At 38.5% G+C, this 19,496-nt stretch overlaps 1 protein-coding gene across 1 annotated transcript; it reads left to right on the top strand.

Moving 5' to 3' along the window:
- Nucleotides 1-923: 923 nt before the first annotated feature.
- On the top strand, nucleotides 924-19,420 carry LOC140998423 (calcium/calmodulin-dependent protein kinase type 1D-like). The gene is made up of 13 exons (XM_073468716.1): nucleotides 924-965; nucleotides 4,492-4,603; nucleotides 9,463-9,588; nucleotides 10,260-10,334; nucleotides 11,297-11,435; nucleotides 12,451-12,574; nucleotides 13,208-13,283; nucleotides 13,709-13,821; nucleotides 15,666-15,744; nucleotides 15,869-15,956; nucleotides 16,818-17,170; nucleotides 18,337-18,433; nucleotides 18,533-19,420. Exons 2-12 carry the CDS (start codon nucleotides 4,518-4,520, stop codon nucleotides 18,398-18,400), a joined length of 1,323 nt encoding a protein of 440 aa, XP_073324817.1. The 5' UTR covers nucleotides 924-965; nucleotides 4,492-4,517; the 3' UTR covers nucleotides 18,401-18,433; nucleotides 18,533-19,420.
- The last annotated feature ends 76 nt before the right edge of the window (nucleotides 19,421-19,496 follow it).

The raw sequence follows: 19,496 nt of genomic DNA, 5'->3' as shown, positions 1-19,496 counted from the left end.
ACACATATATATGTAGGCAATAACATTTAAATACATTTGACAATATAAGGATAGATAGCTTGACAGCTTGTACTTTAAGTCCAGTATCTACTGCATTTTGTATTTTCAGTGAGTTGCTTCTAATTGTCAGCTAAAGCCTATGTGATAGATACTATACTATACTATACTGCAATAAAATGCTTAAGTAGTTGAAGTAAATAAAATAAAATGCTGAGGTATCAAGTAAAGGTAAGTGGAACATAGATGATAACAAGAGGATAAGGTGCAGTTTTATTTACAGTGATAATATAAAACACAAAAATGATTTGTGTGTTATGGAGTGTGTGTTATAAAGTCTGATGGCACCAGGTAGGAATGATTTCCTGTGCTGTTCCTTTAGGCAGCGGAGTTGATTTTAAGTGTTTGTGATTGTGAAATCGGTTACTTATTTTAATAATTGAAATCCTGTAGCTGGTGGTGATGGAGTACAAGCACAACAAAAGAACTTTTTTTCTTTTGGCTCCAGTTAAGTTCATCACCATTAAGACTCCATGTCCAATAAATTGCAATTATGCCCACTTAAATAAAGAAAATACATATATAACATTTAGGAATTTCCTTTGGCCCATTAAATACCACACACACTTATTTTAGCTTTTAATGCATAACTGAAAGATCAAAGCAAGTTTTCAAGCAGAAAATACATGATTTTTGTTTTCCACTGATTAAAGATATCGACTCACATTCAACATGAACAGTAAAAACCTCTAGCATGTGGATACTCTTTAATGTGCTGATACCTGCCAGCTAGCGGCATGGCGTCTTTGAATGCAGCATTTTGTCTGACTGCGTAGACTGACGACATGAATGGACGAGGCCCCGCCCAGTGGCTCCGCCCCCTGCGCATGCAGAGCGGCAGCTACCTGAGTCAGTCGGTCAGGTCCATCTGCGGCACCTCAAGGGAACATCCACACACCGCTCCTCAGGTAACAACTCTACAAACCTTTATTACTCTTTAGAGCCACAGCAGGACATTATATTCACATTATATTGGCATGTTTAGGCTGTATGGATACAATTAATTTTAAGTGACTTAACTGACTTTTTTCAGAAATATGCATTAAGCTCACACAATAGGTTGTGTAACAAGTGTTTAAAATTGAACCATTAACTTAGAGATGACAAAGTAGTGAACAGGACAGAATCAGCTCTTGATGTCTGCTGATCATTTCTACTTCCATTTCATAATCTGTGGGAGTTATGTTTTCAACAAGTGGACAAAACTGGGAGGCTAGTTCTTAAAAACTAATCACATCTGATGCTCTCAGATAAACAGCGTCAGCTTTAGACATGCTTTACACTCTGTATGTTTTGGTGTTTGGTTTGTGAAGTAATTAAAGGACAAAAACACTTAGAACTAGACCTCTTAATTAAATTGTATGTCTGCTTTAATTTGCTGTTCTTACAAAATTCAAATGTAATGTCGTCATTTCATTTAGAAGAATTTAGTGAAGTTACAAAATGGTTGAATTTTATCAAAGCTTTTTACATAATCAGAATGTAATCTCAAAACATTGTGTTCTAATGCGACTGTATGTGAGTCTTTCATGAGTTTGTGTATGTGTTTTGTTGTTTGTAAGACCCTTACCTAAGACAATGTTCTATCCTTATGTGATAGACACAGTTTTCTGAAATTTTAATATTAAACATGACAATTATTTTCTGAGATATTAACTTTCATGATGTAAAACCCAGTATTGGTGCATCTCAGCCAATATTTTCTGGAAGGCCAGGGTTCATTAGCTTTTCAAAGGCAGAGGATATAAAATGACCCAGTTTTAGTCGAGTCAGGGAATCAGCTGCTAATCTGTTCCTTCAACAGACACAAGGAGGGAGGGCAGGAGGGACGGCTGGAAAGATTAGCTAACCGCTGCTATTTACCTCTCTAATCCTCTGCCTTTTTGAATCTTGTGTAACTGATAGGTACAAATGGGCTTTACCCACCAAGGACTGACCTCAGTCATGGACATGAAACTGTTTATGTAACCAGAAAACAAGGGGAAGGTGGGGCGACATCTTAAAGGGTTGTGGAACAGGCAAAGGTGAGAGAAAGGCTTATGATCTCCCACTTACTTATTTTTTCAGGTTACATTGTGGTCAGGGCTGTGCCCAGGATCTAATAAATGCTGAGGTCCTGAGTTCAAGTCCGCCATCCCCCAGAAAGATTTGAGCAAAAAATATTAATAAAGCCTGAATCATTTTTATTTTCATTATTTGGACCTTAAAAAAACATTTCAGTTTTATTTTCTGTACATGTTTTCTCCAAACTTGTCTCTGCCCTGCAAATAACATGTATTTCCAAACTAACTTTCAATACCTAAGAAAGCTTATATTCAGCATGGCGACTCTGCAATTTCTCAACCCATAAATAAATGATAAATGACTAAAACTAGTTAAAAGTGTAATATGTAAGAATTGGCCAACAGTTCAGTCATACTCCAAACAAATAGGGAGCAGTATATCACAAAAGTAACAGCTAACTGCTGCCAACTGTTGCTCCCTTTCGCCACTTAGCTCAGTTAACTGTGCAGGTAGCCATTGTATTAGCTGATTGATGAAGAACCAGGGGAGTGTTGGTGTTGTTTACTATCAGACTATCAACTCTTGAGGTGCAAACTGGCTAGGGGCTAGCTGGTTAGCATGCTAGCTTCAAGAGACCCCTCTTAACCCCTAACCCCTCCAGCACAATGCATAGACATCTTCACCATTATACCAAAACTGTTGAAAATTTCAGTTAATATTTAAAAAGTTTTAAACTAAAATTCTTACATATTGCACCTTTAAAATCACTATATTATTAATAACAAAAAAATACTGGAATCATCCTGTAAAATACCCATTAATGTGGAACGCAAATTCGCCTCAGTTTCCTAGAATACCCAAATAGCTGCAGCCCTGATTGGGGTTGGTAGCTGATTGGTTACCACCAACAATTATTTTCCTCATCAATTCATTTTTAAACAATTCTCTGTGTTAGATATACTGACACACAACCCAGCTTACCAGAGCTCGGCAGAATATCTATTTACGTCTCTATATACAATGGTCTTTGTCTGACCAACAACCAACAAACTCAGCTCAGTATTCAGTTACAGTGATATTAACATATCCTCACATTTAAGAAGCTTGAACAATCTGAATAAATACTAAAGAGATAAAAGATGAATAGATTATTAAATGTTTAGCAGATTAATTTGCTATTCATCAACTAATTTGTTAATTGTTTCATTACAAATATCCAAGCAGTCATCAGTGAAGGTACATTGACAGCGTCTTTCCAAACAATCTAAATGACTGATGTCGAAAGAACTCATGGAAGCATTTTCTGAGCTGCTGCCATATGAACAGGATTCTGCAGTCTCAGGTGTTGAAGTCATAATGCTGCTGTATGAAGACAGTATCCTAATTGCAAAAAGAAATATCTATTTTTCCATGCTGCATATTTCCTACAGATAAAACACATGGACAATATGTGACTCAGAGGCTGAGAGCATCACAGAATATGATATAAAGAAAAGAAAGCAAAAGTTGTTGCACTTGAAGATACTGAGGTTATCTATTCTGCATATGACAGTTTTCCTGCAGTGGGAGGCCTCTGAGCTGTATGAAATTTAAAAGAAAAAATGTGGTTGTCACGATTTGAAGCATTAGTTCACCCAAAATAAAAATTCAGTCATTATCTTCTAGAGGTGTGGAAATTTCTTGATTATGAGATGTGGATCGATGCAGAGACATGTGGACATCGATGCAGAGACATGTGGACACCGATGCAGAGACAGAGGATAGTCTGCAGCTTATGTTGATGCTTGATTGTCCGGCCTCAGCTGGAAGTTACATCGCAATGTTGCTCCCATGTGGACATTAGGCTAACGTTACTTATGCAGGAGGGATGTGGGAGGGAGGCAGAGATCATCTGAGAGTGATAAACAAAAACAAAAAAAAACTACATTTAAGTCCCCAGCTTCTTCAGTTTTTTAGCAGAATGCTGCAACGCTGTTTTACTGTGAAGCTCCAGAAATGTTTTGTGGACTACGATACTTCACCTGACTTTCCATCAGCATGGAGGGAGGAGATGATGACTGAATTTTCATTTTTGAGTGAATGTATCCTTTAATCCACCACAGGATTCCATTTTGATTCTTTATGCAAAGATACTGTGCATCAGATATTTCTTACTCTGCCCATGATTTAATTTAATGATGCTTCAATTCACAGAATAGTTCCAAACTTTGGTAGTATTTTGATATGTAAGGGACGGAGACATGTTAAAGTGGGCGCACAGTACTCTGAACAAGAGTTTTGTTGAAAAGAGAAACATTTATGTGATATTGATCAACTTAAAATCATTGCAATGAAATCAACTCTGGTGGCTTTTTAAGAATATGATTGGATCCAATTTGTCGATATTTTAACTTTGTAAGAAATGTAAATATTTATTCATCTATGCTTCAGGAGTCTACGGCAACGTCAGAGCCAAGATGGGGCGGAAGGAGATCATCTGCAGCTGGAAGAAAAGCACCAGTAACATCAAGGAAGTGTTTGACTTCAAGGGGAAAATGGGATCGTAAGTACTGATGTTGAAATAAAACACAGATGAGGAATAAATGGTAATTGCTACGGAAGAGGATTAGAGCCAATGTTTTTTCACAATTCTGACTTTTTCTCAGAATACTGACTTCAATCTCAGAGATTAAAGTCAGAACTCAAAATACTTTTTTTACAGTGGCCCTAATCCTCTTCCGTAGATTGCTCAGTGTGTTACCTTAAGAAGAAAAGGACAAGTCCTGCATGTAAGTGCCAAAATTAACTGACATTTAAAAGTAGTTTTTAAGTTTTTAGATATTTAATAACACAATTTAAGGACATTGCAAATTGCAAAAAAAGTTACTTTTGAAGACAATCAATTCAACAATAATGAGCATTAAGGACATGAAAGTTCCTTGGCTGTTGAACAAATTAGCTTATTGTCATTTGGACAGGTGTGATTTGATTTGTGTTCATGGGCAAGTTTTGTGATATTTACAAGCATGGAGGTAGGGCCATTGTGACTAACAACAGATTCTTTTCAAAGTCTGTGATAAGCAAGAGTATTCATGTTGACTGTCATGGTGTGGTGAGGTTAGTCATCAGTCTGCTCCATGCACCACGTTACACCATATTGTTATATGACAGTTTATCAACTATAGCTGATGCCTTTGTCACACAGGGAACTCATTTAATAGAATCTCGTTGGAATAAGTGACCAACAAATACATTCTGAAACACAAAGTGGACACAACTGAAAATGGCAGGTGCAGTTGTATTCACAAAAGCGTCATTTTTGCTTTGTGCAGCTTTTTTAGTTTTGGTTCTCCTCTTGAATGTGGAGATTTTCCCCATAGAACATTCTCGAGTCCAGATTTGTATCACAAGTCAGTACTATGAACCATCATCAAGGATGGGACGCACATCTTTGTTAATTTATTTTGCGCAAGTTCAGAGGGCTGTCACTGGATTCAGTGGAATGAACGGGGGGCTGCTGTCTATCTCCCAGTTGCCAGGCTCAGATTGGCCCACAGGATGAGGATAATCCCTTTCATTACCTCCCTGAGAGCTTGTTTTGTCAATGGAGCCTCTTACACTGTCTGGGTAATCTGCTCTCAGCTGAACCTGCTAGTCGAGGACTTTTGTTAACCTGTTTGAAGACAGGAGGCCCAAACAATGAATCATATAATGGACATAATGACAACTTTGTAGTAAAAGAAAGTTGATTAGATGTGATATTAATATTGACATTGTGTCTAAAGTGCCTGCAAAATTTCAGAGCTTATTTAGATCTTAAATTGCAATTTATGCCCATGTGATACCTGAGTTTCAGTACTAATACTAAGACATACTCTGTCACTACCTTAGTTTGCTGAGTGTAAATCTACAGGAAGCTGTTATATTTTCTATTAAGTGGTTAGTGTCAAAGTCAATTTAGCAATCATGAGAAACGTCACTTGACCAGTGAAAACAGTTGTGCAATGTCTTTGACAGCTTGTCCCATACTAGCGAATGAAAGTGGGGATATCTCAGCCTCTACTGCATCAATGTTGACCTTTCTTTTTGTGATCTTTCTCTCACCTGCTCCAACTTTAATGAAGTACAATACTTAATGGATGGATAGGTCAATAAGCCAAACCTGGCAAATGCGTTGACATATATGGCTTGACACAAGCAGTTTGGAATCAACTTTACATACAATATACAATAAATAAAACTGTGTTTTAAGTAACAAAACACGTAGTCAAAGAACATGAACAAGTAAACCAGACTGAACAATCATGTGGTGTCGATATGTCATTTATAGTAAATGACAAAAACACAAATAAAATAAATATGATTGTTAGCAAACTGTATTTCTTTTCTGTCCTGCACAGAAAAAGTTATTTGCTTTATCTGCATTATTTCCAGAAATGGAGGAAGAGCAGTTTGTCTTCATGTCACTGGTCAGCTCAATGACCTGTAGACTACAGGTGTTGCCTCCTCAGAGTTGTCCTGCAGTGTCAAAGCTGCTTAAAACACTCTGTCCTCGACTGGCTGTGAATGATCGTGTGCGTGTGTGTGTGTGTGTGTGTGTGTGTGTGTGTGTGTGAGGTTCCTGAGCAGTGACGTCAGAACAGCAGTGTGGGAACATCCTAGCACCACTTCATTATAGGATTAAGAGTCTGACTGACTATATTGGTGTATGGGTGGACTGAATGTACTGTATATGGAAGGCAGTTGTATAAGCAGGTGCAGGTGTGTGCAAACGTGTCTGAGTCAACACATCTGTTACGTTGCAAATCCATCAGAGCTGGACTTATTGTTTTTGCAAAGGTGCATTCAGTTTTCAATTGAAATTGTAAATAAACAGATTGTTTGTACAATTTTAATTTCTCTGTGGTTTTAATGTCAAGTGATTGATTGCCAAGTGTTTTTTCTATCAAAAGTAAGTTCTTTTTTCAAGGTAGAAAAAACATTTAGAGCAGCATGTCCACAGAACAGTCAAAATCTCAGCTGAAGATGAATTAAAGGCTTATTAAAGTGATATGGTATGAAGGGCTGTAGTGTTGTTACAAGTTTATGAAAGTTGATGAAATGATTTAAGATCAGATATGCTCCAAGGGCTTATTTCCTGCTCTTGCCAACTGAGAAATTGGATAGGAAGTGAGATGTAACTTTCAATAAATGACATTATATGAGTCTAACCTTAATTCAGAACACAGTGCATGACAAGATATAACAGTATTTGCAGGTCTTGGGTTTGACGCGTTTTAGAGGTCAGAGCCTTGATAGCATTGGTACAGATGCTTGATTGACTGGCCAAAATGTAGGATTACATCCTGGCTGCCATCTGATGGTGAGCCTAAAGAAACAGGTGTCATGCTAATAACCTGCCACGACTGTCTGGGTTACATGGTGTTGTTAGCCATGTCAAGGCTGCCTGGTATAGACTGATCGAGTGACTGAGCTATGATTTTTAAATGCAGTCTGTTTCAGAAGGTTATATGGTGTCTTTAATCAAAGGTTGGTAGGTACTAGCATCAGACCTATATATTCTACCTGGCTGACAACATGTTCAAAGCATAGTCAGTTAACTGGCCCACTTAATTAGGTCATTCAGGCACATTAACATGTACATAGCAGAGTTTCATATAACTGAGATTTTATCATTTACAAAATGCTAAAAGGGTCTGGATGTCATCAGATAATCTGTAATTCAATTAAGAATTGAAAATCAGAAATGAAAAGATGATTTGTTATTTAATTATTTGTTTATGAATGTGATACAAAAAACAAATGACGCCTAGTTTTATGTATTCTCAGATCAAGATAGATTCTGAATTTAATTTCGATATTTAATTTGTCTGATAGAAGTTATTTATTATGGCTTTATTGACACACAGTAGGTCTGGCTCACAAACTGCTCTGTTCACAGCAGTTTACGAGCTGTAGCTTGGGGTCAACACACTAATCTCTCAGGCCCTTCTCCTGGTCTTCTGCTGTTCCTCTCTTCCCTGCAGCTGCAGTGTCTCCAGGCTCATTGGGTAGAGTGGACAGGCTGTTGTACATTGTGAATGTTCACACCTCTGGAGTCTCTGAAAACGGCATGGTTGGGCGTCTTAACGTTTCTAACTGCGAAAACACTTCACTGCTGCCATGTAGAGGGAACACAATCTTAATATCACAACTTAGGAATGATAAAGGAGAACTGCATCACAAAAATGAAGACTTGTGTGATATCATGCATGGTTAAGACAAGAAATTATATAGAAGCGAATGCTGTAAAGATATGGAGAAAGTAGATGCATTCTTCAAATGTAATTACCATATGTTAGCCAAGAATATAGAGATAGTCTATACAAACCCTTATTGGAAACAGAGGTTCTAGAGCCTATTAACTCTTTACAAAGTGGGAAAGCAGCAGGGCCGGATGGGTACAGCCCAGATTTCTATAAGAAGTTTGGGGCAAAAATATCTGGTCTTTTGACTAGAATGTACACCGATCAGGCATAACATTATGACCACCTGCCTAATATTGTGAAGGTTCCCCTTGTGCAGCCAAAACAGCTCTGACCTGTCAAGACATGGACTTAAGACCTCTGAGGGTGTCCTGTGGTGTCTGGCACCAGGGTGTTTTACAGTGGATCCTCTGGGTCCTGTATGTTGCGGGGTGGGACCTCCATGGATCAGACCTGCTCTAGCACGTCTTACAGATGCTCAATCAGATTGGGATGTGGGGACTTTGGAGGCCCGGTCAACACCTTGGGCCCTTTATTGTGTTCCTCCAGCTGTTCCTGAGCTGTGTTTGCGGTGTGTCAGGGGGCACATTGTCCTGCTGGGGGGCCACTGCCATCGGGTAGTGTTGTTGTGATGAGGGGGTGTACTTGGTCCACAACAGTGTTTGGATGGGTGGTGCGTGTCAAGTGGCATTCACATGAATGCCAGCACCCAAGGTTTCCCAGCGGAACATCGCATTGTGATGAGATGATCAATGTTATTCACGTCACCTGTCAGTGGTTTTAATGTTGTGGCTGATCGGTGTATGTTGACTCTTTCCAAAAACAAAGGCTGCCTCAAACTTTAACTATGGCAGATTTTGTTTTGATACATAAAAAAAGCAAATCACCTGATCAAAGTAGCACTTATAGACCTGTCAGTCTCATTAATATTGGCAGTGAAATCCTCTCAAAAGTTCTTGCAAAACGAATTGAAAATATGATCCCTGAAACTGGAAGAGATGCAATGCATCTCAGCTCCCTTCATGTCATGTCTTGAAGTAAAGGAATATTAAACCAGAACAAAAACTAGTGCTTTTAACCTTAATGGTAATGAAAAATACAAACAACTCATGTCATTTCTCTCTGTTAACCTCCACCTAAATTTGTGTCTGTCTGTGTCTTTACTGTTTTTGTGCAGGGGGTCTTTTTCAGAGGTTTTTATGGTGAGGGAGAAGAACACAGGAAAACTGTACGCCCTGAAATGTCTGAAGAAAAAACACCTTGCTCATACCAACCTGGAAAATGAAATCAATGTACTAAAAAGGTAATGCATGCTCACACACACACATGCATGCACACACACACGCACGCACGCACACACGCACGCACACACACACACACACAGCTGTGTTTTTTAAAACATTTTTAGTGCTTTGCGTTGCTGTCAAACAGCTTAGCTGGATCATGAGCTGGAATTTTACTGTTGATCGTATATAAAGTAATTTTCAAACACAATAGTTACCCATACATGACAAAAAACACAACAAAATAAAAGTGTGTACATTAAATAAGAACCAGTTTGAGAAACTGTGAGTAAAAAGACATACATTTCTCATTTGAAATCTAAACCTGCAGTTGAGGGTGCTAAGAGGTCAGTCACCCCAATGACATCATAGTAAATGGTGTTTGACGTTCATGTTTTTTATTCTTATGAATGGTCAGGATTACTTTTATCTAACAGTTATTAACAACAATTTGAGAATGTTTTGCACTACAGTAGACAGCAAACTTGATCACCTACATGGGTTAAGCAGCTACTACACAGTCAACAACAGCAAGGAGATGAAAAAGTCCCCAGACTCGCTCATAAAATCACACATTTTGAGTTGTTGAATTAAGAAAAACATAATAGACTTTATAAGATGCTGTCAATAACAAATTCTTAATTATTTTGGTTTTCCAAGTGATGCCTCACCCTCTCTTATACTATTTCAGGATAAAGCACGAGAACGTGGTGGGACTGGAGGACTTCTATGAGAGTCGAACACACTATTACCTGGTCATGCAACTGTAAGTGGATTCATTATTATCGTCTCATTTTTCACAAATAATTCATTGGGTAGAACAATATGGACAATCAGTTATATTGACAATGGTTGTCATATCTTATTCCGCACTGTCTGACAGTATCATAAATATTCTCTATCAGATTATTCCAACTCTTTGTCAGAGCTACATGAAGTTCAATGACTTTCATATCTGTACCATTCCATCAAAAGAGTTATTCTAAATGTGTTCCGCATAATTTGAAACAGTACACAAAATTTAACCTGACATACTCTGGATAGTTTGGAAATGTGGGATCTCTGCTTAAAAAGCCCAAAACTTTATTGATCAAGAGAACTTTTTGTCCAGGTGGTGTCAAAGGGGTTAACGAAGGCAGCATACTAGAACCTGGTACTTCAACAGGGGGTCCAGAACCCCACAGGGTTCCTCAGAGTTACTGCAGAAGGTCTGCAAAATGAATGTTTGATAATATTTTAAAGTTTTGATTTTTTCAAAATGTAAATCTGTAAAATAACCATTAACATGAAACTAACATATTGTTAGCAAAGATTGACACTGATGATGGTCTACCCATGATTCCTTGTGCAATCATGTAAGCAAGCTAGCCTAACTGCTTAATCACTGCGCAGCACCTGTCCATAATGGTGAACTAGTCAGCTAACTGTGTGTTATTGAAACATATTAGCCAGTTATCTATATTACTGTCCCGAGTGTACAGACACAGTGGATCGTGGCATACAGACGTACCCTTCTAACCCAGTCATGCTATAACTGCTGCTGACATGTTCATATGTAGCACTATAGACCACCCTACACATTATCGGCCCAGTTTGATATGCAACAGAATTTTATACAATACATGTTGTATGGGGTAAGCTAAGAGGTCTTTGGCCTGAAAGACACTGAAGACAACTGTCCTAGAAAAATGCACTGATGTTTTACTTTGTGTATTTGTGTGTGCCTAGGGTGTCAGGTGGGGAGCTGTTTGATCACATTTTAGACAAGGGGGTGTACACCGAGAGGGACGCCAGCATGGTGATCAAACAGGTGCTGCAGGCCGTCAGCTACCTGCATGAAAACAGCATTGTACACAGGGACCTCAAGGTGAGACACTCACACACACTCACACTCACTCACTCACTCACACACACACACACACACACACACACACACACACACACACACACACACACACACACACACACACACACACACACACTCATAAGGTGAATAGTTATTAGTAAAGACTTATAAGATGACATGGGGAGATGTGCTGGGTGGGTTATACTGTACTGTACTTATTTTTATTAATTATGTATTTCATTCATGACAGTGTATTGTCCCTGTATTTTATTAATGGCTGTTTTATTTATGTGTTGTACTCAGGATAGGGAGAGGGTGGGAGGTATTGTTTTCATTGCTTCACTGTGTGAACCACTTTGTGTTACTTTATTTTATGAAAAGTGCTATACAAAGAAAGTTTGATTGATCGGTATATTGTATGACTCTGCAAAAATAATCATATTACTCTCTGTCTCTCTGTCTCTCTCTGTCTGTCTCTCTCTCTCTCTGTCTCTCTGTCTCTCTCTCTCTGTGTCTCTGTCTCTCTCTGTCTCTCTCTGTCTTTCTCTCTCTGTCTGTGTCTGCCTCTCTCTGTGTCTCTCTGTCTCTCTCTGTCTGTGTCTCTCTGTCTCTGTCTGTCTCTCTCTGTCTCTGTGTCTCTCTCTCTCTCTCTCTCTCTCTCTCTCTCTCTCTGTCTCTCTGTCTCTCTCTGTCTCTCTCTCTTTCTCTCTCTGTCTGTGTCTGCCTCTCTGTCTCTCTCTGTGTCTCTGTCTCTCTGTCTCTCTCTGTCTGTGTCTCTCTGTCTCTCTCTGTCTGTCTCTCTCTGTCTCTGTGTCTCTCTCTCTCTCTCTCTCTCTCTCTCTGTCTCTCTGTCTCTGTCTGTCTCTCTCTCTTTCTCTCTCTGTCTGTGTCTGCCTCTCTGTCTCTCTCTGTGTCTCTGTCTCTCTGTCTCTCTCTGTCTGTGTCTCTCTGTCTCTGTCTGTCTCTCTGTGTCTCTCTGTCTCTGTCTGTCTCTCTCTGTCTCTGTGTCTCTCTTTCTTTCTGTGTCTCTGAGTAGCCTGAGAACCTGCTATACTACAACACAGATGAGAACTCTAAGATCATGGTCAGTGACTTTGGTCTGTCTAAGACGATGGAGCACGGTGTGATGTCCACAGCCTGTGGTACACCAGGATATGTTGGTGAGTTATTGGGGAGGGGCATACATATACAGTCCCCTCCAGAGCTATTGGAACAATGAGGCCAATTCCTTTATGTTTGCTGTACACTGAAAACATTTGGGTTTGACACCAAAAGATGAATATGAGACAAGAGATCAGTGTGTCAGCTTCCATTTCCAAGTATTTACACCCAGATCAGTTAAAAAACTGAGAAGAAAGCACCTTTTGTTTGAACCCACCCATTTTTCAAGTGGGCAAAATGATTGGAACATGTGACTGACAGGTGTTTTTTGCTGCCCAGGTGCGTCCTATCACATTGATTATTCAAACAATAAATAGCGCTGAATGTCTACTCTCAGTTTCAGCTTTGGGTTTTGCCTTTGCAGACTGCATTTCTGGTTAAAAAGGTGTAACCAACATGAAGACCAGAGAGCTGTCTATGGGAGAAAAGCAAGCAATTTTGAAGATGCAAACCACTCATTAGCAGTAAGAATAGAAAGGCCAGAAAGGAATTTTCCAAAAAGTACAGAGACGAGGCTCATAAGTTGGGACACAGTTTTATGAACCGATGAAACAAAGATTAACCTTTACCAAAGTGATGGATAGTGATCTTCTTGCTCTTCATGAAAGCCTCTGTTGTGTGTCATTCTACAGCCCCTGAGGTTTTGGCCCAGAAACCCTACAGCAAAGCAGTGGACTGCTGGTCCATCGGAGTTATCACGTACATTCTGTGAGTTCTGTTCCTTCACAATGACATAGCACATTATGTTACTGTTCATAAATAGTCATTGCAGACTGGAGAACTGAGACAATCTATTGGTTCTGGAGATATTGTCCCCACTCATTTGGGAATATTATGAGTTTTTTTTTGTTTTGTTTTTTAAAATCCTAATTTTTCCTTCAGTTTGGTTTGTGGAATTGTACTATACATTACAATACCCAGGAGCCTCAGTGTTTGATTGTTTGCAGAGGAACTCCCACCAGATTTGTGAAATCGGAGTGATAGTATAATTATAACACTCAGATTCTGTAACCAGGAACAAAACGTGCACCATAAACATCATCCAAAATTAACCCAAAACCCACATGTAAAGGATTTACAAGCAGTTCATATAAAGGGATCAGCTGAGTTCTGTGGTTGTCTCTGTGTTGCAGACTCTGCGGTTACCCTCCATTCTTTGAAGACAATGAGACTCGTCTGTTTTCAAAGATCATGCGAGCTGAGTACGCTTTTCATTCACCCTTCTGGGACAACATCTCTGAGTCAGGTATGAAAACAGCAAAAAACATTTGACATCTTAGTATTTAAAAATGTTTAGAGATCTAAGCTGACTGATCTTTCTTCTTTGGAGTTTGATTCTTTTTTTAACACATTGCAATTCAATGCTAATCCAAATGACTTGACTTAGTCTTGGACCTGAGCCAGACTTAAATATAATGAATATTTTTATAATCACAAATACACTTGACTTAATATTTGACTGCCTTCAGACTTGGCTTGAACTGAGATTTGAAAGCTTGATGATCTGAAACTTCTAAAATAATGGGCATGCTCCCACCTACAATTCTGAGCACCTGTAATCATCTTTGTGACACCTGTGGTGTTGATGCTTGAGTTACCTAGTAGGACTTGTTTTGTGACCTGCCTCGAGAGACTTAAATTCAGCCTGGGTTGTTTCATGACGGTGACAAAAATAGTGTCATAACTATAGTTAACCTTAGTGTTAGTAAGTATAGATCAGGATTTGTTAATATATCCTTCAAGCTTAACCTAATATAGACCAGCATACCCACTGACATCACCTCCTGAGGACAACTATAGTGGTTTGACCTGTTTGGATTAGGTCAGCTGGATCACCGTGGATACTAAATATGCAAGTAGCCTGGCCGGGGAATTAAATTAGCTGCTCTTAATAGACATGTCAAACGTTCTCCTGACCTACAGAAAAAGAGGAGGATAAATTCTTTCTGTAAAGGACAGGCAGAACAAAAAAATGAGTAAGAATCCTCTGCGTGGAAATACAAAAAAAAGAAAACAAAAATGCTTATATATTAAAAAAAATATGAAAGGTCAAATACTGATGAAGAGAAATGCAAATAATGCAAATAAATATTTGAAAAAACATCACATTGCAGGACCTACTTCTACCATTTCCTGTTTTATTTCCAGTTGTGCAGCTGCAGCACCAACACAGTGCTGCCACCCACTGTTACATAACCTCCAGTCCACCGAAACAAAAAGTGGCCACAGCCAGAAACACAGCGCAGAGAACCTGGAACCAGTACAAATGTATTTTTTAAGTAAAAGTAAATGCCATATTAGGTGTGAAGAACAGACAGGTTGGGTTTTTCTTCTCTTGATATGATGGTCAATGAGAACTGTTTTATATGATGACTTGGATTTTGAAAGAACTTTGGACTGAAGAAAAAGTTGTTTGAAGTATTGACTACAGAGGGTCATATCATCCACATAAAGGTCAAGGATAAGACGCTGTTCATGTTTCCTTTATACCAGTTGTTCTCCGATGCACAAGCCTGAGCTTTCCTATAAATGAGCTTCAATCTGCACACCACTGAACTTTTCACTTCATCATATATTTGTCCCTTTTCTGTGTTTTATTACTGGTTTAGGGAATCTTTCTGCTTGTATTTACCTCCGCCATGAAGGTTATGTTTTCGCCATAACATTGCTACATTACAACATTACTACATGTTATTACATGTTACTACATGAAACTACAGTTCTACATAACTACCACAACATTACTACATTTTCGCCGTATTTGGTTTGTCAGCAGTATTACACAAAAACTACTAAATGGATTTCCATGAAACTTGGATGGTGGATGGGTCTTTCCTCAGAAAAGATCCCATTAACTTTTGGTTCAGATACATGATAAGGAGACAGATCCAGGCGTTCACAGGTGCTCTGTTATTTATTAGTCTACAGCCTGAAAATTCAAATCAGTAACTGTAGCAGTGCCTTAAATTTGTGTAATAGTAACGTATGTAATGTCATTGTCTATGATCAAATGTGTATTATTGTATGCAGCAGTTGAGAGTATTGAATTCTAATCGGAAACTAACAGCTGTCCATGTCATGTCTCAACAGCCAAAGACTTTATCAGGAATATGATGGAGAAAAACCCCAAGAAACGCTTCCTCACTGAGCAGGCACTCAGACACCCCTGGTTAGTGTTTTCTCTTTGTCTCACACACACGCACACACACTCACGCACACACACGCACGCACGCATGCACACACACACGTGTGGTTTTTGTTTTCCACATTAACTGTTGTTGACTTGATTGCAGGATTGCTGGAAATGCAGCTAATGGCATCGACATTTATCAGTCTGTCTGTGAACAGATGGAGAGAAATTTTGCCAAATCCAAATGGAAGGTAAGTGACAAACCAACATACTGTAAAATGTTATATATAAGCTGACTGCACATTCTCTTTTTATTCAGTTTAATACATTGACAATTAACACTAATCCAAATGACTGTGTCTTAGTCTTAGACCTGAGCCAGACCTAAATCATCTATAATGGATATTGAAAAAAACAAAAACAAATCTAAATCACACTTTTTTCTTCATATTTGACTTGAAAGTTGATTTTTCTGCTATGAAACTTGACTTATAATTTGAGCAAAATATGAACATTTGGAACTTAGTATGTTAGTATGTTAACAGTTGCAAAGTGGATTATGTTGCAGGAGTGTTGGAGAAGTTTATATGGGCATTTTAATATTTCTTACACTATGACAACATGTCGCCATAATTGCAGCTATCATAAATTCAGGCTGACCACAGCTGCTGGTCTCTTTAAAGGGAAAAAATCCCAACGATGTTCAAAGCCTACAGGGGAAAGTATTTTGGACCAAAATTACAGTGACCTAAGGTGACATAGTTTTGAAGCTCAAGCTTCAACTACAATGACAAATGTAAACACTTAAAGCACTGGTATCAAGTATCCTCAAATGCCGTAAACTCTGTATTGACACTGTAAAAGGCTTTCAAGAATGTTATGGCATTTGACACGTTTACATTGAATTACATCATTACAATTTCAAAACTGTACCAATTTACTCTTGGTCACATAAATTATTCATGACACAGTCACAGGAGCATTAGAAAGGTTCATAAGAGCTTATTATGTAAAGCTGATTGTGACATATTATTGTCCTTATTAACTCAAGACAGATGTCACACGCAGGCAGCACCAATACAACCTTGTTTCTTTGTGTGCATTTCCAACAGCAAGCCTTCAATGCAGCCTCAGTAGTCCACCACATGAAGAAACTGCAGTTGTCCCACAGCGAGTCGTCCCCCCTACCCCTCTCCATGCCCAACATCCTTGTACAGTCCTCCACCCAGAATGACCTTGAGATGCTGGGACGCTGCCACGGTGAGGCTGACGGCCTCGACCCAAACGGGAATCCCATTCATGCTGCCAGTCTTCTATCCTGCAGTAGTTCTGAGTCAGGCGGAGGTGTCTATCCATCGCTGACCGCGAGTCACAGTGAGCCAGGCAACACCCTCACTGATGATGAGACAAGAAAAGTCACTAACTTCCATTCAGAGACAGACGCTCCTTTCAGGCCATCCAAGAGGTGAGAATTGCTGCCCTGATCCAGCTTTTGGAAATTTGGCACATCAAATTTACCAGAAAAACAAGAAAAAGTTGACACAATAATGCAGTGATTTAGGTGTGGGTAGATGAAGCTATAAATTGACAGACGTTAAGGTAATTTTCAAAGTATACTCTAGAGATCTCTCTGCTATTTAAATAACAATTGACTTAATTCTTACACCTCCAAAACATATCACATTGGATTTCTTAGTAAAACATTATTTTAAACATCTGCATAATTGGACATAAGAATGCCTATATCGTGTATGAAAATAGGTAAGAGCCATGGTCCAAGAAAGGAGCCTTGAGATACCTCACAAGTGATTACACTGTATCTGTGTCAGAGGTATACTTTTAAACATGGACATAAAGTCTATAATAAAAATAATCAGTAACAAATTTCAAACATTACCATTTGGTGATGAATATTTTAGTAAGCAAAATTTAGTGTCTATTGGTTCTAAAAGCTTTTAAAGTCATAACATTGTCATAAGGTTGAATCATTTTCTGAAAGCTGTATTGACAAAATATATCACTGTTGTTTAAAGGCTATAAAAGTCTATATTTTGTAAGAATGCTGAATATTGGATTTTTTCCACCTAATTGCTAATTGCAGAGAACATCAAGTCTCAGTTGAGCTGGATTGACCTTATTAGGTATACTCTCCACTGGCAGATGTAGATATACAGTACATAGCTTTTAAAAATGTACACATTCACTGGGCAAGATTAGAAAACCACTCATTCAGTGGTTTGCATGGTGTGCGTAAAATGAAAGCTCATCTTAATGGCCTGTCACATGGGCAGATATGTCCCTTTCAGGCTAATACATTATTTAATTGTAAGGCATTTATCAGCTGATACCAATGACCGGCTGATATTAACATGCATCCCTAATATTTTTGAGGTTTGGTGAAGCTAGAGTTGTGTTTTGTGCATTTCTCTGGGTGAATCTGTTCTTTGAGGATTAATGTTTTAAACATTTTCATGCCATGCGTCCAAAATTGTCGTGCATATACAATTATAAGAAATACCTCAACCCAGAGAAAGTCAGTATCATCAGTATGAAAGTATCATTCGTCATCATTATGTCACTCTCCATCATTGTTTTTATTGTAATAAACATCCATTGTGTGATGTGTTGCAGTCTGGATGTTGTGGCTCAGAGGAAGGACCAGCCACTCCAGTCCGGAGTGTGTTCTGTCATGTGATTGGCTGGCTAACCTGGGATAAATCTCATGCAGGTAAAGAGTCATCTCTCAATTTAGATGTTGACTGTACATAATACTGACCGAAAGCAGCCTGTAACTAACACGTTTTCAAAAATCTCTTTTTTTTTTCAGTTTATCTCTTGAGTTGACGGCATTCTGATGTCCACCTTGGTATGAAGGTGTTGATACATCTGCTGCTCAGCTTTATCATGTCTGTTGTGCTTCGCTGCTGCAAATAACATGTTCCATCCACAGAAACTTACAGTATCTTACTGTGAAAAACACTTGGAATGACTATACAGGCAGTGAACGCCCTATTAAAACAGACACAAGCAGGAATTCAGAATTCATTATTCATACAAAATGCTGTTACGCTGATGACATTTATTTTCTCAAAATTATTATTATCTATTGTATGTTACTCAATACCATCCATTAAAATGTATTTATTTTGAATAGATTAAAGTGAGCAAATTTATTATCCCTTTTTTAAGACTGACGTGGCTATATTTTGAATTCTAATGGCTTTTAAGTTTTGATAAAGCTTATCAGCTTATCAGCTATCAGTCACATCATTTGTATGCCCTACATATCTTAATAAAGATAATTACTTCACATTAACCATTGCACACAATAACAAAATCTGGGTATGCACCTTTAACTATAGTGTTTGGACCTTGCAGGCAGGTCTTTGGATGTGTATTATTATTTTTCCTTTTCTGAATTACAATGATGGATTATAAGTCCTACTTCCACCTTATGTAAAATCTTCCTTTCATTTATGAGATTAAACTTTATTTTGAAGTGGATTCACTGACAGATAGCAATCGGCTGTTTGCTGTGTTTTCTGGGACATGTACACAAGCTGCTCTCTTGTTAAACAACTGAACTCATTAAGTGCCACAAGCTGATGTAAAGATGCTCAACACAAGTAATGTCATGGATCATTCTGAAATCACAAATGTAGTGACACATCATGTTTTTTTGTATTATTTTCTCAATAAACATGCAGTAACTAGTCGTCCTGATTCTTCTTGTGTTGAATGAATAGCTACAGTACCATGCTGGGCTCTCCCATGAAGCTGTCAGACAGAAA

The sequence above is a fragment of the Pagrus major genome, chromosome 6, assembly GCF_040436345.1.
Source record: "Pagrus major chromosome 6, Pma_NU_1.0".
NCBI classification, from domain to species: domain Eukaryota; kingdom Metazoa; phylum Chordata; class Actinopteri; order Spariformes; family Sparidae; genus Pagrus; species Pagrus major.
Note: the sequence above shows the minus strand (reverse complement) of the source record. Positions and strands in the feature narration are given on the sequence as shown.

Bases quoted from the DNA above. Each gene is read 5' to 3' on its own strand.
- LOC140998423 (XM_073468716.1), top strand. From the start codon at position 4,518: ATGGGGCGGAAGGAGATCATCTGCAGCTGGAAGAAAAGCACCAGTAAC. The intron at 13,284-13,708 runs GTGAGTTCTGTT...TCTGTGTTGCAG, and splicing joins GGAGTTATCACGTACATTCT to ACTCTGCGGTTACCCTCCAT. The intron at 15,957-16,817 runs GTAAGTGACAAA...CATTTCCAACAG, and splicing joins TTGCCAAATCCAAATGGAAG to CAAGCCTTCAATGCAGCCTC.